Below are 17,108 nucleotides of genomic sequence, written 5' to 3'. Positions count from 1 at the left end.
AGACTTTTTCGCGTCTCTGTTACGTTGCAAACTTTAAAAACATTGCCCCACCACGAAAAGTATAACGTTTCTCATTGGATAGACGGAATTTTTGTAGGCAGAGCTTAGGGTTAACATTGAGACCCTTATTGGTCAGATGAAAACACAGCCAGATAGTTTTTTTTTTTAAACCAACTTCGGTAAATTGTAGTAAGGAGAAGTTAGGACAGAGTTGCTTTGGAGACGGCGAGGTGAGTGGAGCTGTGCTGTCCACCGCCCCCTGACGAACCCAACAAGGTAATGAACGCACGCGATGCCGCATAACAGAGCATAAAGCTTCACTCAGAACTGCAGAAGTCTCATCTGTTACACCCCCTTTTTGCGTAATACTAGTGTTGATCGTCAATTAAAGCTTATGGTGTTCACATTTGCCACTTGAAGTAAAAATGTGAAACGCGATGATTTTTCTGTTATATAGTTATTGAGAAGCCACATCAGCCACTGTAATTTATGACAAGTTAGATAAGTAATTAAAGATAATTGAGTGTCACTGTAGACCATTTTGATAGTTTTCTCTTTTGTGAAACTTAATTTAAACCTAGATTATAGATGTGATATGGCATAGGTCATCCTTCGATCCATTGTAGAACTTGGAAACCTATTCAGGGAATATTCGTTCACATTTTTGTTTTAACACATTTGGTTTTTACCATCCTGTATTACAACATTTCCTTTTATCAATAGTGCAATTTATGAACAATGATTTGTGAGTAGAATAAAATTTCCAATGGTGAACTTAACTGCTTTTCCGACGTTATTTTACCAGCTAACCAAAAATAGGAAAGCCTTGAACCCCTTCCACTAAATTTAGTTAGTATTAAGATTCTTTTACAGGGAGTGCAGTGGAGCTGACGCTGAAATAATTAAGTATTGGGTTGTATCATCGCTAGCCTCACTGAACTCTTCTGAATTCTGCATGTCATGTGTGGTCTGGCGTCTCCTTACCAGCAACAGGTCCCAGGTTCAAACTAGTCAATTCCCTAAAAAACACGCTCAGAGCGTCATTGCGCGAAAGTGGTAGGGAGACACGATATAGAACAAACAGACACCACGCAGAATGTTGGACGGTTAAAGCATCGTATCAGTGGAAAAAGAAATTAGAGCGCTAGCAGAAATTGTTAGACGTGAGAACCGTTTCGATTGTGACTACGTCTTTTGGTTCCCGGTGACTTGCCTGTCAGTCCTCAGTGCTACGACGACGCACGATTTGGCCTCCTGCCTGTGTTGCACCGATAAACTCGTTAGCCAATCGCAGCAACATTGGCAAATAGCCACTGATGAACGTTCGTGGCAGTAAACATGAAAATAGTCTCCTTAAAAATCGAAAGCTTGACAGTGCGCCGCAGCCAGCAGCCTGTTCCCGGAAGAAAGACTCAGCAAGAGAGCAAAAACGTCTGTCCTGAAGATTCTGCATATGACGGACCCGTACCAAGGCCCAAGGACTTTTATTATCATCTGATGTAGTGCTTGTGTTCCATTATCTAACATGAAATACTTCTATTACTAGTTCAAGCGAGAGAGATTAAAAAACTCTGAAATTTGGTGGATAAAATCATATGGAATGCAAAAATAACGGCTTTTCGTCACACAAATGAGCAGAGACAAATATTTTCCCAAGTGATCTGTCGATTAAGCTTTTGATTCAGTTGCATCGGCTGACTGTTCCGCTGACTCTTGCTAGAATATTTTATACGTTAGGAATGAAACACACACGGCAATGATGTAATACTCTACAATATTTGTTACAAATATTGTTCAACATTTATTATCAATATTTTAGAATATTACACCAGCTTCATTTATAAAGTATTAATATGATATTAGAAATCACTGACTCATTTATAACAAACCATGTTCGCTTTATTTTTAATCTCTTACTCGCAAATCGTGTAACCCGTAATAAGGAAACAGTCAGACACTGTATCAAAAATTTCGTTGAAAGAAAAATTGAGCGAAGAAAATTAGTGTGTGAAACATCTTCGAGAATATTGTATGCAAGGATATCGTCACGAGAAACTCTTAAGGCAGATTAGTGTTTAACACCTCCTCGAAGTCGAGATCATTAGAGATAAAGTTCTTGTTGGAGATGGGTGAGAAAGAAACTGGTCGTGCTTTTCGAAAGGAGCGTTTCGGTATTCGCCAGTAGTTAGGAAAAGCACAGGAAATCTCAATCTGGATGACAGGACGGGGTTTCAGCCGTCGTACTCTAAAATACGAGTGCAGTATTTTATCTCTGCGCCTGGCTATCGGAAGACCATGAACAGACTGAAATCTGGAGTTGGCAGATAGAAGGTTAATATGATATTTAGTATGACTATGGAGAAGACCAGAATGTTCATCATATGCTTCAATGCCTGCTGCATCCAGCCTCCAACAAGGAGATGAACTTTATCAAGGAACAGGAAATGTATTGGAAGTGGCCAAGTTTTGGTCGAAAACAATACAGACATAAATGTGTGTAATATGCATGTTTTTGGTGCGAGAATAAACAATTAGTGCTGTGAGGGGTTTCCAATACAGCCTATTCCCAGATAAATTTCGTGAAGTACATTGATCACGGAGCACCTCTCAGTTTGTGAATAGTTTCGCATTAAAAGTTAACGTGCTTTATCTCCACCAGGTAGATTAAAGGGAGAAATGAAGCAGTGCAGTGCTTCACTACTAGACGTGTTAGCGTTGTTCGATCAACACGCGAGTGTTACGGAATTTCTCTGGGAATTCAAATAGGAATCCCTTGAGAAACGAGGACGTTCTTTTCACGAAACGCTGTCGAAAAAGTTTAGAGAAATTGCATTTGCGATAGACTGCAGAACGATTCCGATGCCAATAACGGATATCTCGCGTAAAGACAGCAAAGACAAAAGAAGATATTTTTCCCTCGCTCCATCTGCCAGTGGAATAGGAACAGGTAAGGTAACATGTTACAGCGGTACAAGATACCTTTAGCCAAGCACCATACGGTGGACTACGGCATATGTACATAGATGTAAACACCACCTGAATTTAGGTGTCTCTTTTTTCCCCGAACCGATTTAGATGATCCTTTGAAAACAAAGTGCCAGATTTCCTTCCAGTTGTTATCTTATCGAGCCTGTGCTCCATAGCTAATGACTCACACGGGGCCCCTTGTGTGCGAGGTCGCAAGTTCACCTTTTAGTAAGGCCCATTTGAAAGTCGTGTGTTAACAATTATGATGCTAATGACTCGCCATGTGCATCAGGAGGGCGAGGCATTACACCTCACAACATGAACATCGTAGTTATTCAAAAAATGTTCATAGCAAACCATTAACTTGTATCATGAACACGGAATGAAAAACGGCGCACCACGGTGTTCACAAAGGTTTGTAGCATGAAGATCGGAGGCGACCTCCTTGGGATGTACAAACTATGCATGACATTGAGCTAGTTATCCACTCTTAGAGAATGCATATACACGCGTATTGGTGTAACGGGCTGTTGAGAACTGATGGAATGTGATGGCGTGAAACAGTATGCGAATCAGTCTATTGTGGAGCTTGTCGTGAAGCTGGAAATTCTATAAGGTGTAGCTGTAAATAGTACGACAATATGTATTACAGGCGCGGGAAAAAGAAACATCCAGGGGCTGAATTTGTCCAGTAGTTTCATATGTTACGAGCAGCAATGTCACGCACTTTCTGGGAGGGTTTATTTGCTCTAAAGGAGTACGAGTTTTACACTCAGACCAGGCATGGAGAACAATCAAGTCAATAATATTAGGCATGTACGGTGGAAAACCTGTTTCAAGCATTTATTCCAGGAAAAATGGTTTAAATTTTCATATAAATGTGAGGTGAGGATGCAACCAGATGAATTATGGCGTTTAGATATAAAAGTTTCTCAACAGGATGCGAGGAGCTGGAAGATAAAGAAGGCACCAGGCTATGGATTAGTATGTCCAGAGCTGGTAAAGTTTGGTCCACTTAAATTGTTTGATATGCTAAGGAGGTTGTTTGAAGCAGTATTAACTGGAGATGTTCCATGGAATGGAAAAAATGTTACACAAGACCGGTGAATAACATAGGGTCAGTACTGATACAAATAATTATAGGGAATTGGCAGTGATCCATTTCGTTGGAACACTGTACTCGAAGTTACTGAAATATCTGGTAGAGAAAGAAACAAGTGACAACATCGTCACGGAGATGAATATGGGTCTGCGGCAGGGATGTGGGCTGTCATCGACTGTGTTTAAACTGCATTTAAGAGCAATCTCGCAGACTTGGCTTAGAGAATGCCAGGTTATGCGAGTGACAGTAGAGGACAGCAAGGTATTTAGCCTTTATTTCGCATGAATGTTGAGGAAAATCAACACAGAAGAAAATGGCGACTAGGGGCGGAGAAGCGGCACCAACTGTAGATAATCCTCAAGAAGAAGAAGAACAGAAATCAAGCAGAAGCAAGTTTTTTTGACCAGATATTGGCCAAAAGCAGTGCTCATACCATAGTTGTAGTTTTCTTACGCCCATTTCCCACTCTTGCTTGTTGTGACGTAAACATTCCTCCTGTCAATTGCGAGAACACATACATGAGAAAGAACAGAAGGGCGCAGAGCACCACCAATTTCTCTCAACACAATAAATAACCTTCCAGTTAATTTATTATACAGATTAACTGTCGGCATAATTGTATATGAATACATTGAGGCATTGGTGTTATTTGATCTTGATACAAATCTCTTGGCACCTCTAAACGCTAGGGTTAATTTTATATATGTTTCCTTTTCAAATCCCGGATGGTTCTTACTGAAATATGAGAGAAGTTTCACTGCGTTTCTGGCCGATTCGGCAGTTTGCTGTGCATCATCAGGTTGAGGCTTTGTTTGAAATTTCGTTACCTTACGTCTTCCAGTTCTGTGGGACTGTCTGAAGTTATGCAACCATCCCCTGCTTCCATTTAAATCACCGTAATCTATGTGGCTCGAAATCTGATGTGCATAACGTCGTAGGTCGCTACCACGCACATTCTGTAAACTGTATTTAGCATCTTTGAAACGTGCAAAGTTTTTGTAACAAGTGAGCCTTGTCCTCGCTCGAATATTCGTAGTTTTTCTTATGCACTATACGGTCATATTGCTGCAGACGTATTCGAAATCTTTTCGTATTTGCATTTTTGAATATGCTGCGGATGACCTTTCATGTTCGTAATTACGTGTACTATCCGCTTGTTGGACAACGATTGCCCTTTACTACATTTCGCTCAAGACGGGGTTTGTGACTCCTTGTCCGACAAGGACAACCATGCACTACATGGTTCGACACCTGTTTTAGTATCACTTTCACTTGTGAAGCATGTATGGTCATCACTGTAGTCCACATGTACACTGCTCGTACAGTGGAGCATATGAGAAACCAACCAGACCACTGATCATCTTGCAGAGACGCTAATATTTCATGTCACTTCTTTCTCAGTCTGCAAAATTACTTGGATTCCTGTTTGACGAAATGTCACCTTCAGCAGCTATTGTAGATACAATTCAAAGTTTGCTTTCTTGATCGTAGACGTTGCTCTCCTTTGTATGAACACCACTAGCACTGTAGCACTGTTGTGAGGTACTGGTGGACTGAGCAACTACGCGCTGCAGTTTCGTGCTGTGGTCACACTTGGGTTCCTCTAGCCCAGGGGTAGTAGTTTTCAGTGGAGTCCGGCTTCGGTATAAAATTTTTTATGGAGGTCCATAAAAAAACTAATAATTTAAAGGTACTGTTTTTTATTTTGTTTTCGAGTTAGTTTCCAAAACAGGGGTAAACCAAGTAAAACAAGTAGTTCTCAGTTAATATTGTAATATATTCAATGTGAGAAATTACATCGACGGTCTTGAGCCAGTTTTTTAAAGTTCGGTGTACGAGGGATACAGAAAATGCGAAGTATATCTATAAGGTGGGCGTCCGTCTACCTTGACCAATATGTGTTCTTCGAAAAATTCATTTTCGAGAACGACTATTCGTATATATACGTCGAATAAAACATAGTGGGCAGATTGGTAGCTACTTTCTTACAATTTTCGTATTTTTCTGAAACATGTTTACCCCAAAATTCTTCAGTGGATACAGTGTTATACATTTGCAAAGAAATATCTTCTTGCAAGTCGATTATCTCCACTTGACGTTTAGACTTTGAAACGCTGAACAACTTAGCAGCCACATCAGTCCATTCTGCCGATGCATCAACTTCGTAAGGAAATTTTAGGAATTGAGACAGCTTTCCAATCCCTGCAAAGTCTTGAAATCTTGTAACAAATTCGTCCCTTAGATCGGACAGAAATCTTACAAACACTGCAATGTCTGCTTCAGATTTCTCTTTTTTATACTCAAGAATTGTTGGGAAATGAATAAATTCATGCCTTGCAATATCTTCTTCAAAAATATCCAGCTTACGACGAAAAGCAGACACGTTTTGTATCAGATCACATATTAATTTCCCATTCCCTTGTAACTCTATGTTGAGCGCATTTAAATATTTCAGAATATCCACCAGAAAAGCCACAGCTAGCATATTGCGCTCGTTTATTATGAACCCTAAGTGCTTCTTTGCTCCCTGCGTATCCAAGGTTTGCAAGAAGGAGGCTACTTCTTCCTTTATTAGCCAGAAACGTTCAACAACTTGACCTTTACTTAACCAACGACCATTGTTGTATTGGAATAAGTCAGAATATGCTGCATCACATTCTGAAAGAAACTTCTCGAACTTTCGGTGTTGAAGAAAAGAATGAGATCTCATAAAACAAAGCAACTGCACCAAGCTGTCCATTATTTCTTTCAGTGTAGCACTGAGTTTTCCACAAAGGGCAGACTAATGAACTATACACTGATACGCTATTAGACCTGGTTTCCGATCCCTGATTTTCTTTACTACACCTTTTTCTTTGCCAATCATCGCTGGGGCGCCGGCAGTTGAAAGCGACACTATTTTATCATAACGAATGTTGGAATTATTAATAAAGTCGTCAATAGCTTTGAATAAATCTTCTCCTCGAGTGTTACCCTTCAAAGGCAATATTGCGAGCAATTCTTTCCCGAAAAAAATGTCGAAAAATCTCACGAAAATAGATATTTGTTCATCATCAACAATGTCATATGATTCGTCAAGTGCAATGGCGTAGCATGGTGCCTTTTCCAAAAGTTCAAGCAGAGTGCTTTTAATATCAGAAGCTAAAATTTCCGTTCTTCTCGTATTACTTCTTGCCGACATTGGAATACTTTGAATTACAGCGACAACATCCTTTTTTTCTTCAAAAAGTACCGAGGCTACTTCCAACATACATTCTTTCATTATTTCAGAATCTGGAAATGGTTTTTGGTGTTTACTACGTGTCCAGTACACGCGTAACGCTGGTTCTGCCGATTTTTCTTGCTTACTCATGCAGTGAACCAGCAATTTCGTGCTCTTTTCGTATTGTTGTTGTTGTTGTGGTCTTCAGTCCTGAGACTGGTTTGATGCAGCTCTCCATGCTACTCTATCCTGTGCAAGCTTCTTCATCTCCCAGTACCTACTGCAACCTACATCTTTCTGAATCTGCTTAGTGTATTCATCTCTTGGTCTCCCTCTACGATTTTTACCCTCCACACTGCCCTCCAATGCTAAATTTGTGATCCCTTGATGCCTCAAAACATGTCCTACCAACCGATCCCTTCTTCTAGTCAAGTTGTGCCACAAACTTCTCTTCTCTCCAATCCTATTCAATACTTCCTCATTAGTCATGTGATCTACCCATCTAATCTTCAGCATTTTTCTGTAGCCCCACATTTCGAAAGCTTCTATTCTCTTCTTGTCCAAACTATTTATCGTCCATGTTTCACTTCCATACATGGCTACACTCCATACGAATACTTTCAGAAATGACTTCCTGACACTTAAATCAATACTGGATGTTAACAAATTTCTCTTCTTCAGAAACGCTTTCCTTGCATTGCCAGCCTACATTCTATATCCTCTCTACTTCGACCATCATCAGTTATTTTGCTCCCCAAATAGCAAAACTCCTTTACTACTTTAAGTGCCTCATTTCTTAATCTAATTCCCTCGGCATCACCCGACTTAATTAGACTACATTCCATTATCCTTGTTTTGCTTTTGTTGATGTTCATCTTATATCCTCCTTTCAAGACACTGTCCATTCCATTCAACTGCTCTTCCAAGTCCTTTGCTGTCTCTGACAGAATTACAATGTCATCGGCGAACCTCAAAGTTTTTATTTCTTCTCCATGAATTTCAATACCTACTCCAAATTTTTCGTTTGTTTCCTTTACTGCTTGCTCAATATACAGATTGAACAACATCGGGGAGAGGCTACAACCCTGTCTTACTCCCTTCCCAACCACTACTTCCCTTTCATGTCCCTCGACTCTTATAACTGCCATCTGGTTTCTGTACAAATTGTAAATAGCCTTTCGCTCCCTGTATTTTACCCCTGCCACCTTTAGAATTAGAAAGAGAGTATTCCAGTCAACATTGTCAAAAGCTTTCTCTAAGTCTACAAATGCTAGAAACGTAGGTTTGCCTTTCCTTAATCTTTCTTCTAAGATAAGTCGTAAGGTCAGTATTGCCTCACGTGTTCCAGTGTTTCTACGGAATCCAAACTGATCTTCCCCGAGGTTGGCTTCTACTAGTTTTTCCATTCGTCTGTAAAGAATTCGTGTTAGTATTTTGCAGCTGTGACTTATTAAACTGATAGTTCGGTAATTTTCACATCTGTCAACACCTGCTTTCTTTGGGATTGGAATTATTGTATTCTTCTTGAAGTCTGAGGGTATTTCGCCTGTTTCATACATCTTGCTCACCAGATGGTAGAGTTTTGTCAGGAATGGATCTCCCACGGCCGTCAGTAGTTCCAATGGAATATTGTCTACTCCGGGGGCCTTGTTTCGACTCAGGTCTTTCAGTGCTCTGTCAAACTCTTCACGCAGTATCATATCTCCCATTTCATCTTCATCTACATCCTCTTCCATTTCCATAATATTGTCCTCAAGTACATCGCCCTTGTATAGACCCTCTATATACTCCTTCCACCTTTCTGCTTTCCCTTCTTTGCTTAGAACTGGGTTTCCATCTGAGCTCTTGATGTTCATACCAATCGTTCTCTTATCTCCAAAGGTCTCTTTAATTTTCCTGTAGGCGGTATCTATCTTACCCCTAGTGAGATAGGCCTCTACATCCTTACATTTGTCCTCTAGCCATCCCTGCTTAGCCATTTTGCACTTCCTGTCGATCTCATTTTTGAGACGTTTGTATTCCTTTTTGCCTGTTTCACTTACTGCATTTTTATATTTTCTCCTTTCATCAATTAAATTCAGTATTTCTTCTGTTACCCAAGGATTTCTACTAGCCCTCGTCTTTTTACCTACTTGATCCTCTGCTGCTGTCACTACTTCATCCCTCAAAGCTACCCATTCTTCTTCTACTGTATTTTTTTCCCCCATTCCTGTCAATTGTTCCCTTATGCTCTCCCTGAATCTCTGTACAACCTCTGGTTCTTTTAGTTTATCCAGGTCCCATCTCCTTAAATTCCCACCTTTTTGCGGTTTCTTCAGTTTTAATCTACAGGTCATAACCAATAGATTGTGGTCAGAGTCCACATCTGCCCCTGGAAATGTCTTACAATTTAAAACCTGGTTCCTAAATCTCTGTCTTACCATTATATAATCTATCTGATACCTTCTAGTATCTCCAGGGTTCTTCCATGTATACAACCTTCTTTCATGATTCTTAAACCAAGTGTTAGCTATGATTATGTTGTGCTCTGTGCAAAATTCTACCAGGCGGCTTCCTCTTCCATTTCTGTCCCCCAATCCATATTCATCTACTATGTTTCCTTCTCTCCCTTTTCCTACACTCGAATTCCAGTCACCCATGACTATTAAATTTTCGTCTCCCTTCACAATCTGAATAATTTCTTTTATTTCATCATACATTTCTTCAATTTCTTCGTCATCTGCAGAGCTAGTTGGCATATAAACTTGTACTACTGTAGTAGGTGTGGGCTTCGTGTCTATCTTGGCCACAATAATGCGTTCACTATGCTGTTTGTAGTAGCTTACCCGCATTCCTATTTTCCTATTCATTATTAAACCTACTCCTGCATTACCCCTATTTGATTTTGTGTTTATAACCCTGTAGTCACCTGACCAGAAGTCTTGTTCCTCCTGCCACCGAACTTCACTAATTCCCACTATATCTAACTTCAACCTATCCATTTCCCTTTTTAAATTTTCTAACCTACCTGCCCGATTAAGGGATCTGACATTCCTGTCAATTGTTCCCTTATGCTCTCCCTCAAACTCTCTATAACCTCTTGTTCTTTCAGTTTATCCAGATCCCATCTGCTTCAATTCCCACCTTTTTGCAGTTTCTTCAGTTTCAATCTGCAGTTCATAACCCATAGATTGTGGTCAGAATCCACATCTGGCCCAGGAAATGTCTTACAATTTAAAACCTGGTTCCTAAATCTCTGTCTTACCATTATATAATCTATCTGATACCTTTTAGTATCTCCAGGATTCTTCCAGGTATACAACCTTCTTTTATGATTCTTGAACCAAGTATTCTCTATGATTAAATTATGCTCTGTGCAAAATTCTACATGGCGGCTTCCTCTTTCATTCCTTCCCCCCCAATCCATATTCACCTACTATGTTTCCTTCTCTCCCTTTTCCTACTGACGAATTCCAGTCACCCATGACTATTAAATTTTCGTCTCCCTTCACAATCTGAATAATTTCTTTTATTTCATCATACATTTCTTCAATTTCTTCATCATCTGCAGAGCTAGTTGGCATATAAACTTGTACTACTGTAGTCGGCATGGGCTTTGTGTCTATCTTGGCCACAATAATGCGTTCACTATGCTGTTTGTAGTAGCTTACCCGCACTCCTATTTTTTTTATTCATTATTAAACATACTCCTGCATTACCCCTATTTGATTTTGTATTTATAACCCTGTAATCACCTGACCAAAAATCTTGTTCCTCCTGCCACCGAACTTCACTAATTCCCACTATATCTAACTTTAACTTATCCATTTCCCTTTTTAAATTTTCTAACCTACCTGTCCGATTAAGTGATCTGACATTCCACGCTCCGATCCGTAGAACGCCAGTTTTCTTTCTCCTGATAACGACGTCCTCCTGAGTAGTCCCCGCCCGGAGATCCGAATGGGGGACTATTTTACCTCCGGAATATTTTACCCAAGAGGACGCCATCATCATTTAATCATACAGTAGAGCTGCATGTCCTCGGGAAAAATTACGGCCGTAGTTTTCCCTTGCTTTCAGCCGTTCGCAGTACCAGCACAGCAAGGCCGTTTTGGTTAATGTTACAAGGCCAGATCAGTCAATCATCCAGACTGTTGCCCCTGAAACTACTGAAAAGGCTGCTGCCCCTCTTCAGGAACCACATGTTTGTCTGGCCTCTCAACAGATACCCCTCCGTTGTGGTTGCACCTACGGTACGGCCATCTATATCGCTGAGGCACGCAAGCCTCCCCACCAACGGCAAGGTCCATGGTTCATGGGGGGGCTCTTTTCGTAAGAAGTGGTATATTCCTGTAATTTAAATTTAAATTTTATCGTGATAAGTTTAGAAAGCAGTTATACATGTCACATTTATACATTATCTAATAGAATTATATAACCTGTAGTTTTTCTTTACGAGCCTCACTGCCAAGAGGAAACTTTTTGTGGAATTGCTGATGAGTTGTTTGATAGTGTCGCTTTAAATTGCCGCTTTTATTAACAGCAACAGTTTTGTTACATATTAAGCAAACTAGAACCGCTTGAGGCCTATCAGGCAGCGTAAAACAATATTGTTCAGTCCATTCAGTCAAAAATCTCCTATTTTCAGTGTCCACTTTTCGCTTTTTAGGACCCATTTTAATGTAGGTATGTATGTACCAAAAGGTTTTTCACACGACAAATTGTAAAACAAATGAATAAGTGCTCTGCGGCCTGCGTGCGATTGACGAAACGAAGTGAAGACCGACCGCCCACTGTGCTCTCTTTGACTAAAAGGACAGGTTCAGATTGTTTAACAAATGAACGAGTGAGAAGTGACTCGTGGTGGGAGGCGCTACTCGCCGAGAAAAATAGGATGAAATGGATCGACTAGACTAAATGATTTGCTAATTTACTCGACAAAATTTTTGTTTTTCAGACACATTTAGTTACTAAATTGCTCAGTACTCGACTAAATTAGTGGCCTAGTGCGAACGAGGCGCCGGGTTACTTAGTTGGACGTCGGACTGTATTTAAGAATATTTGGCGGTCCGAGGTTCGACCTTCCGCGGTCCATATACGGACCACGGTTCGCCTGTTGCCGATCTCTGCTCTAGCCCGACCCTGCTGCCACTAGCAGCCAATATTACATGGTAGACAGTAAGTAGGACGTCGACTGTCATAAACGTCATTCACCATTTGCGACCACACACTCAATGGGTTCCTTGTTAATTCTCGACTGTACGATGAAACATTATCTTCCTTCATTTCTCATTCATTCACACAATACGTGCCTAGTGAACACCTTCATCATGACCTAAGCTGCAATAGCTCACCGACAAAGTGCCAGTCAGCACCAGGTTGTCACTTATCACTATCTGCTGGCAGTAAACTCACAGCGAAACGCAGCGCTCCAAGCGGCGGCTCAGCGTACGGGATGCCGAGGAAGGCCGTGTACGTCGTGTTGTAGAGGCTGGTTTTTGTGGTTCCCAGCAGTGTACCCTCGTCCACAGTCACCAGTATGTCCTCAGCCTGTCGGGAAAGTACATATTTACTACAACTTACATAGGTGATTTACCAACAGCATCATCAACTATTCTCAATGATGATTTCGATATCTGAAAATACGTTCTTGAGTATTATGTTCTCTGTGCACCACTTCCTTCAGTTTTGTGTGGAAACTGCTACAGATCTCTATCACCAACGATAATCAAATAATATCTGTTGGGAGTACAAGGAATGACAAGTTCATTAACTCTTTAATACATAAGCTGACAATGATTTAAACCGACTTGCTTTTCGAGGCGCACAGGACACTGAAACAAATATATTTCTCTAATGTCATATTTTCCTGTGATGACGTTTCAAACCAGTAGATGGTGTTTCCTTTTGATGAAAATTAATCAAACCAATCAATTCTGGTATGTTGCATGGGACATTGAAAATATTTTTTCTTATTTGTTTTCTTGTGGGGCACCATTTTAAGAGGACATGAGATCTTACTTGTAGTATAGTGCACTCTACAGTAAGTATGAGACTAGTATCTACACTAGAGTGCGCGCTCTAAACATTTAGTGCAAAAGTTTTGGTTACAGAATAAAGTTATATGCTAACTAGTATGAACTAGTGCGGATACATGTGAAGCACATGCTAGCTAGAGTATGGAAGGGTGTGAACTTAGTGAAGCTCACACTATTTAGACTATACACAAATGTAAGTACTATAATGTCAGAAAAAGAATAGTGACTGGATTGTAGTGTTACGATAATGTGATTACACTAAAGTGCAAGCGCTAGCTTAAGTACAGAACTAGTATCTACATTAGAGTGTGCACTCTAGCGTAAAGTACAAGACAGTGACTTCTTCAATGTTCGCGTTCTAACGTGTGTGCGAGACTAGTTTCTATATTAGAGTATGCACACTCTAGCAAGTACCAACGTTTAGTGCAGAAGTTTTGGTTACAGAAAAAGATACAAAAACTTGGTGCAATAATTTTGGTTACACAAAAATCGTTAACGTTTTACACGAAAATTAAAAGTTGCTCCCCACATCTGGAGGGCGGCTTTCAACATTTAGTACAAAACTTTTGATTACAGAAAAAGATGCCAACATTTAGTGCAAAAATTTTGGTTACAGTGTAGTGACTGCTTTTTTGTGCGGGTATAAGACAGCAACTACCTTAACACGCACATGCTAGCGTGGCTAACATAGCGTGAGAGTGCATTAGGGTGCGCCCTCTAGAGTTGGCACGAAACTAGTAGCACATTCTAGTGAGCACAATAGAGTGTGTACTCTACTGTAGTTACTATACTATTTTAACGTACATACTCTAGCGTAGGTACAAAGTAGCAACCACTCTAACGTGCGCACTCTAGCGTGACTACATTAGAGTGGTGCTCTAGTGCAAGTGCACTAGTGATCACTCTAGAGTGCTGACGCTATTGTGAGTACAGAATAGTAAGTAGCGTTGTGTGACCAGATTTGCCCGCGCACTCTAGTGTGGTTACGCTAGTGTGAGTGCAAAACTAATGACTACACTAGGGTATGCATGCTAGTGTGCGTACTCACAGAATAGTAAGTAGCGTTGTGTGACCAGATTTGCCCGCGCACTCTAGTGTGGTTACGCTAGTGTGAGTGCAAAACTAATGACTACACTAGGGTATGCATGCTAGTGTGCGTACTCACAGAATAGTAAGTAGCGTTGTGTGACCAGATTTGCCCGCGCACTCTAGTGTGGTTACGCTAGTGTGAGTGCAAAACTAATGACTACACTAGGGTATGCATGCTAGTGTGCGTAATCACAGAATAGTAAGTAGCGTTGTGTGACCAGATTTGCCCGCGCACTCTAGTGTGGTTACGCTAGTGTGAGTGCAAAACTAATGACTACACTAGGGTATGCATGCTACTGTGCGTACTCACAGAATAGTAAGTAGCGTTGTGTGACCAGATTTGCCCGCGCACTCTAGTGTGGTTACGCTAGTGTGAGTGCAAAACTAATGACTACACTAGGGTATGCATGCTAGTGTGCGTACTCACAGAATAGTAAGTAGCGTTGTGTGACCAGATTTGCCCGCGTACTCTTGTGTGGTTACGCTAATGTGAGTGCAAAACTAATGACTACACTAGGGTATGCATGCTAGTGTGCGTACTCTAGTGCAAGCACAGAATAATAACTACTTTAACGTGAGCACGCTAGTGTGAGTACTCTAGTGCAAGTACAGAATAATAACTACTTTAACGTGTATACGCTAGCGTGACCACGTTGGAGTGAGTACTCTAGTCCAAGTACAGAATAGTAACTACTTTAACGTGCGTACGCTAGCGTGATTACTCTGGTGCAAGAACAGAATAGTAACTACTTTAACGTGCGTATGCTAAAGCGAGTGCTCTAGTGCAAGTACAGAATAGTAACTACTCTAACATGCAAATACAGAACAGTAATTACTTTAATGTGCATACGCTAAAGTGCATACGCTAGCGTGAATACAAGACTAGTATAAGCTGAAGTGCGCACATTAGAGTAACTACTTTACCGTGTGCACAATAGCCTCCAAAAGTTGTTGGCTCCCACTTTTTTGTGGCTACTTTTTTGGGAATGTAGAAGAGAGTGTACAAAAAAGTAAAAGCTTTGTTATGATTGCTATAAATTTTATAACAAAGAGACTTGACTCTTTGTGACTATATTGGCGTTAAAAAATAAAGCATTAGTGCAATTACAGAATAGTAACTACTTTACCATGTGCAAATTAGTGCGAGGACGAGACTAGTAATTTCTTTAGCGTGGGTACACTAGTGCAAGTAAATAATAGTTACTATTTTACTGTGTGTACACTAGCGTGATGACATTAGAGTGCACACATTAACGTGGGTATAAAATTATAGCAACTAGTGCACACTAGTGTGAGTACAAGATTGGTGTTCACCATAGCGTGTGCACACTAATATGACTGCAGAATAATAACTACTTTGCCGTGCACACACTAATGTGAGTGCGAGAGTAGTGAAAACTTTAGTGAGAGTGTGGAATAGTTACTACAGTGATTACAAGTGTTCGTACGAGACTATAGTAATAGTCTAATACTAATAATCTAATAGTAATAGACTATAATAATAGTAAGAATGTGAGCACGCTCATGTCTCATGTCTCATGTTTTACATTTATGTCTCATGTCTCACATTTTATGTTTGTGTCTCACATCTCACGTTTTACATTTTCATCTCACGTCTCACATTTTATGTTTATGTTTTACATCTGACATTCAACATTTACGTCTTACATCTACATCTATACTCCGCGAGCCATCTTACGGTGTGTGGCGGAGGGTACTTATTGTACCACTATCTGATCCCCCCTTCCCTGTTCCATTCACGAATTGTGCGTGGGAAGAACGACTGCTTGTAAGTCTCCTTATTTGCTCTAATTTCTCGGATCTTTTCGTTGTGATCATTACGCGAGATATATGTGGGCGGTAGTAATATGTTGCCCATCTCTTCCCGGAATGTGCTCTCTCGTAATTTCGATAATAAACCTCTCCGTATTGCGTAACGCCTTTCTTGAAGTGTCCGCCACTGGAGCTTGTTCAGCATCTCCGTAACGCTCTCGCGCTGACTAAATGTCCCCATGACGAATCGCGCTGCTTTTCGCTGGATCATGTCTATCTCTTCTATTAATCCAACCTGGTAAGGGTCCCATACTGATGAGCAATACTCAAGAATCGGACGAACAAGCGTTTTGTAAGCTACTTCTTTCGTCGATGAGTCACATTTTCTTAGAATTCTTCCTATGAATCTCAACCTGGCGCCTGCTTTTCCCACTATTTGTTTTATGTGATCATTCCACTTCAGATCGCTCCGGATAGTAACTCCTAAGTATTTTACGGTCGTTACCGCTTCCAATGATTTATCACCTATGGCATAATCGTACTGGAATGGATTTCTGCCCCTATGTATGCGCATTATATTACATTTATCTACGTTTAGGGAAAGCTGCCAGCTGTCGCACCATGCATTAATCCTCTGCAGGTCCTCCTGGAGTACGTACGAGTCTTCTGATGTTGCTACTTTCTTGTAGACAACCGTGTCATCTGCAAATAGCCTCACGGAGCTACCGATGTTGTCAACTAAGTCATTTATGTATATTGTAAACAATAAAGGTCCTATCACGCTTCCCTGCGGTACTCCCGAAATTACCTCTACATCTGCAGATTTTGAACCGTTAAGAATGACATGTTGTGTTCTTTCTTCTAGGAAATCCTGAATCCAATCACAAACCTGGTCCGATATTCCGTAAGCTCGTATTTTATTCACTAAACGTAAGTGCGGAACCGTATCAAATGCCTT

At 40.6% G+C, this 17,108-nt stretch overlaps 1 protein-coding gene across 1 annotated transcript in view; it reads right to left on the bottom strand.

Moving 5' to 3' along the window:
- Positions 1-17,108, bottom strand: part of LOC126475042 (cholinesterase-like) — a 124,828-nt gene that overhangs the window by 89,890 nt on the left and 17,830 nt on the right. The window contains exon 2 of the mRNA XM_050102589.1: positions 12,666-12,800. Within this exon, the coding sequence (XP_049958546.1) occupies positions 12,666-12,800 (135 nt within the window). The remainder of the gene's footprint in view (positions 1-12,665; positions 12,801-17,108) is intronic.

This window comes from Schistocerca serialis, chromosome 4, assembly GCF_023864345.2.
Source record: "Schistocerca serialis cubense isolate TAMUIC-IGC-003099 chromosome 4, iqSchSeri2.2, whole genome shotgun sequence".
In the NCBI taxonomy this organism is placed as follows: Eukaryota; Metazoa; Arthropoda; class Insecta; order Orthoptera; family Acrididae; genus Schistocerca; species Schistocerca serialis.
This window is presented reverse-complemented; position numbering and strand designations above follow the sequence as displayed.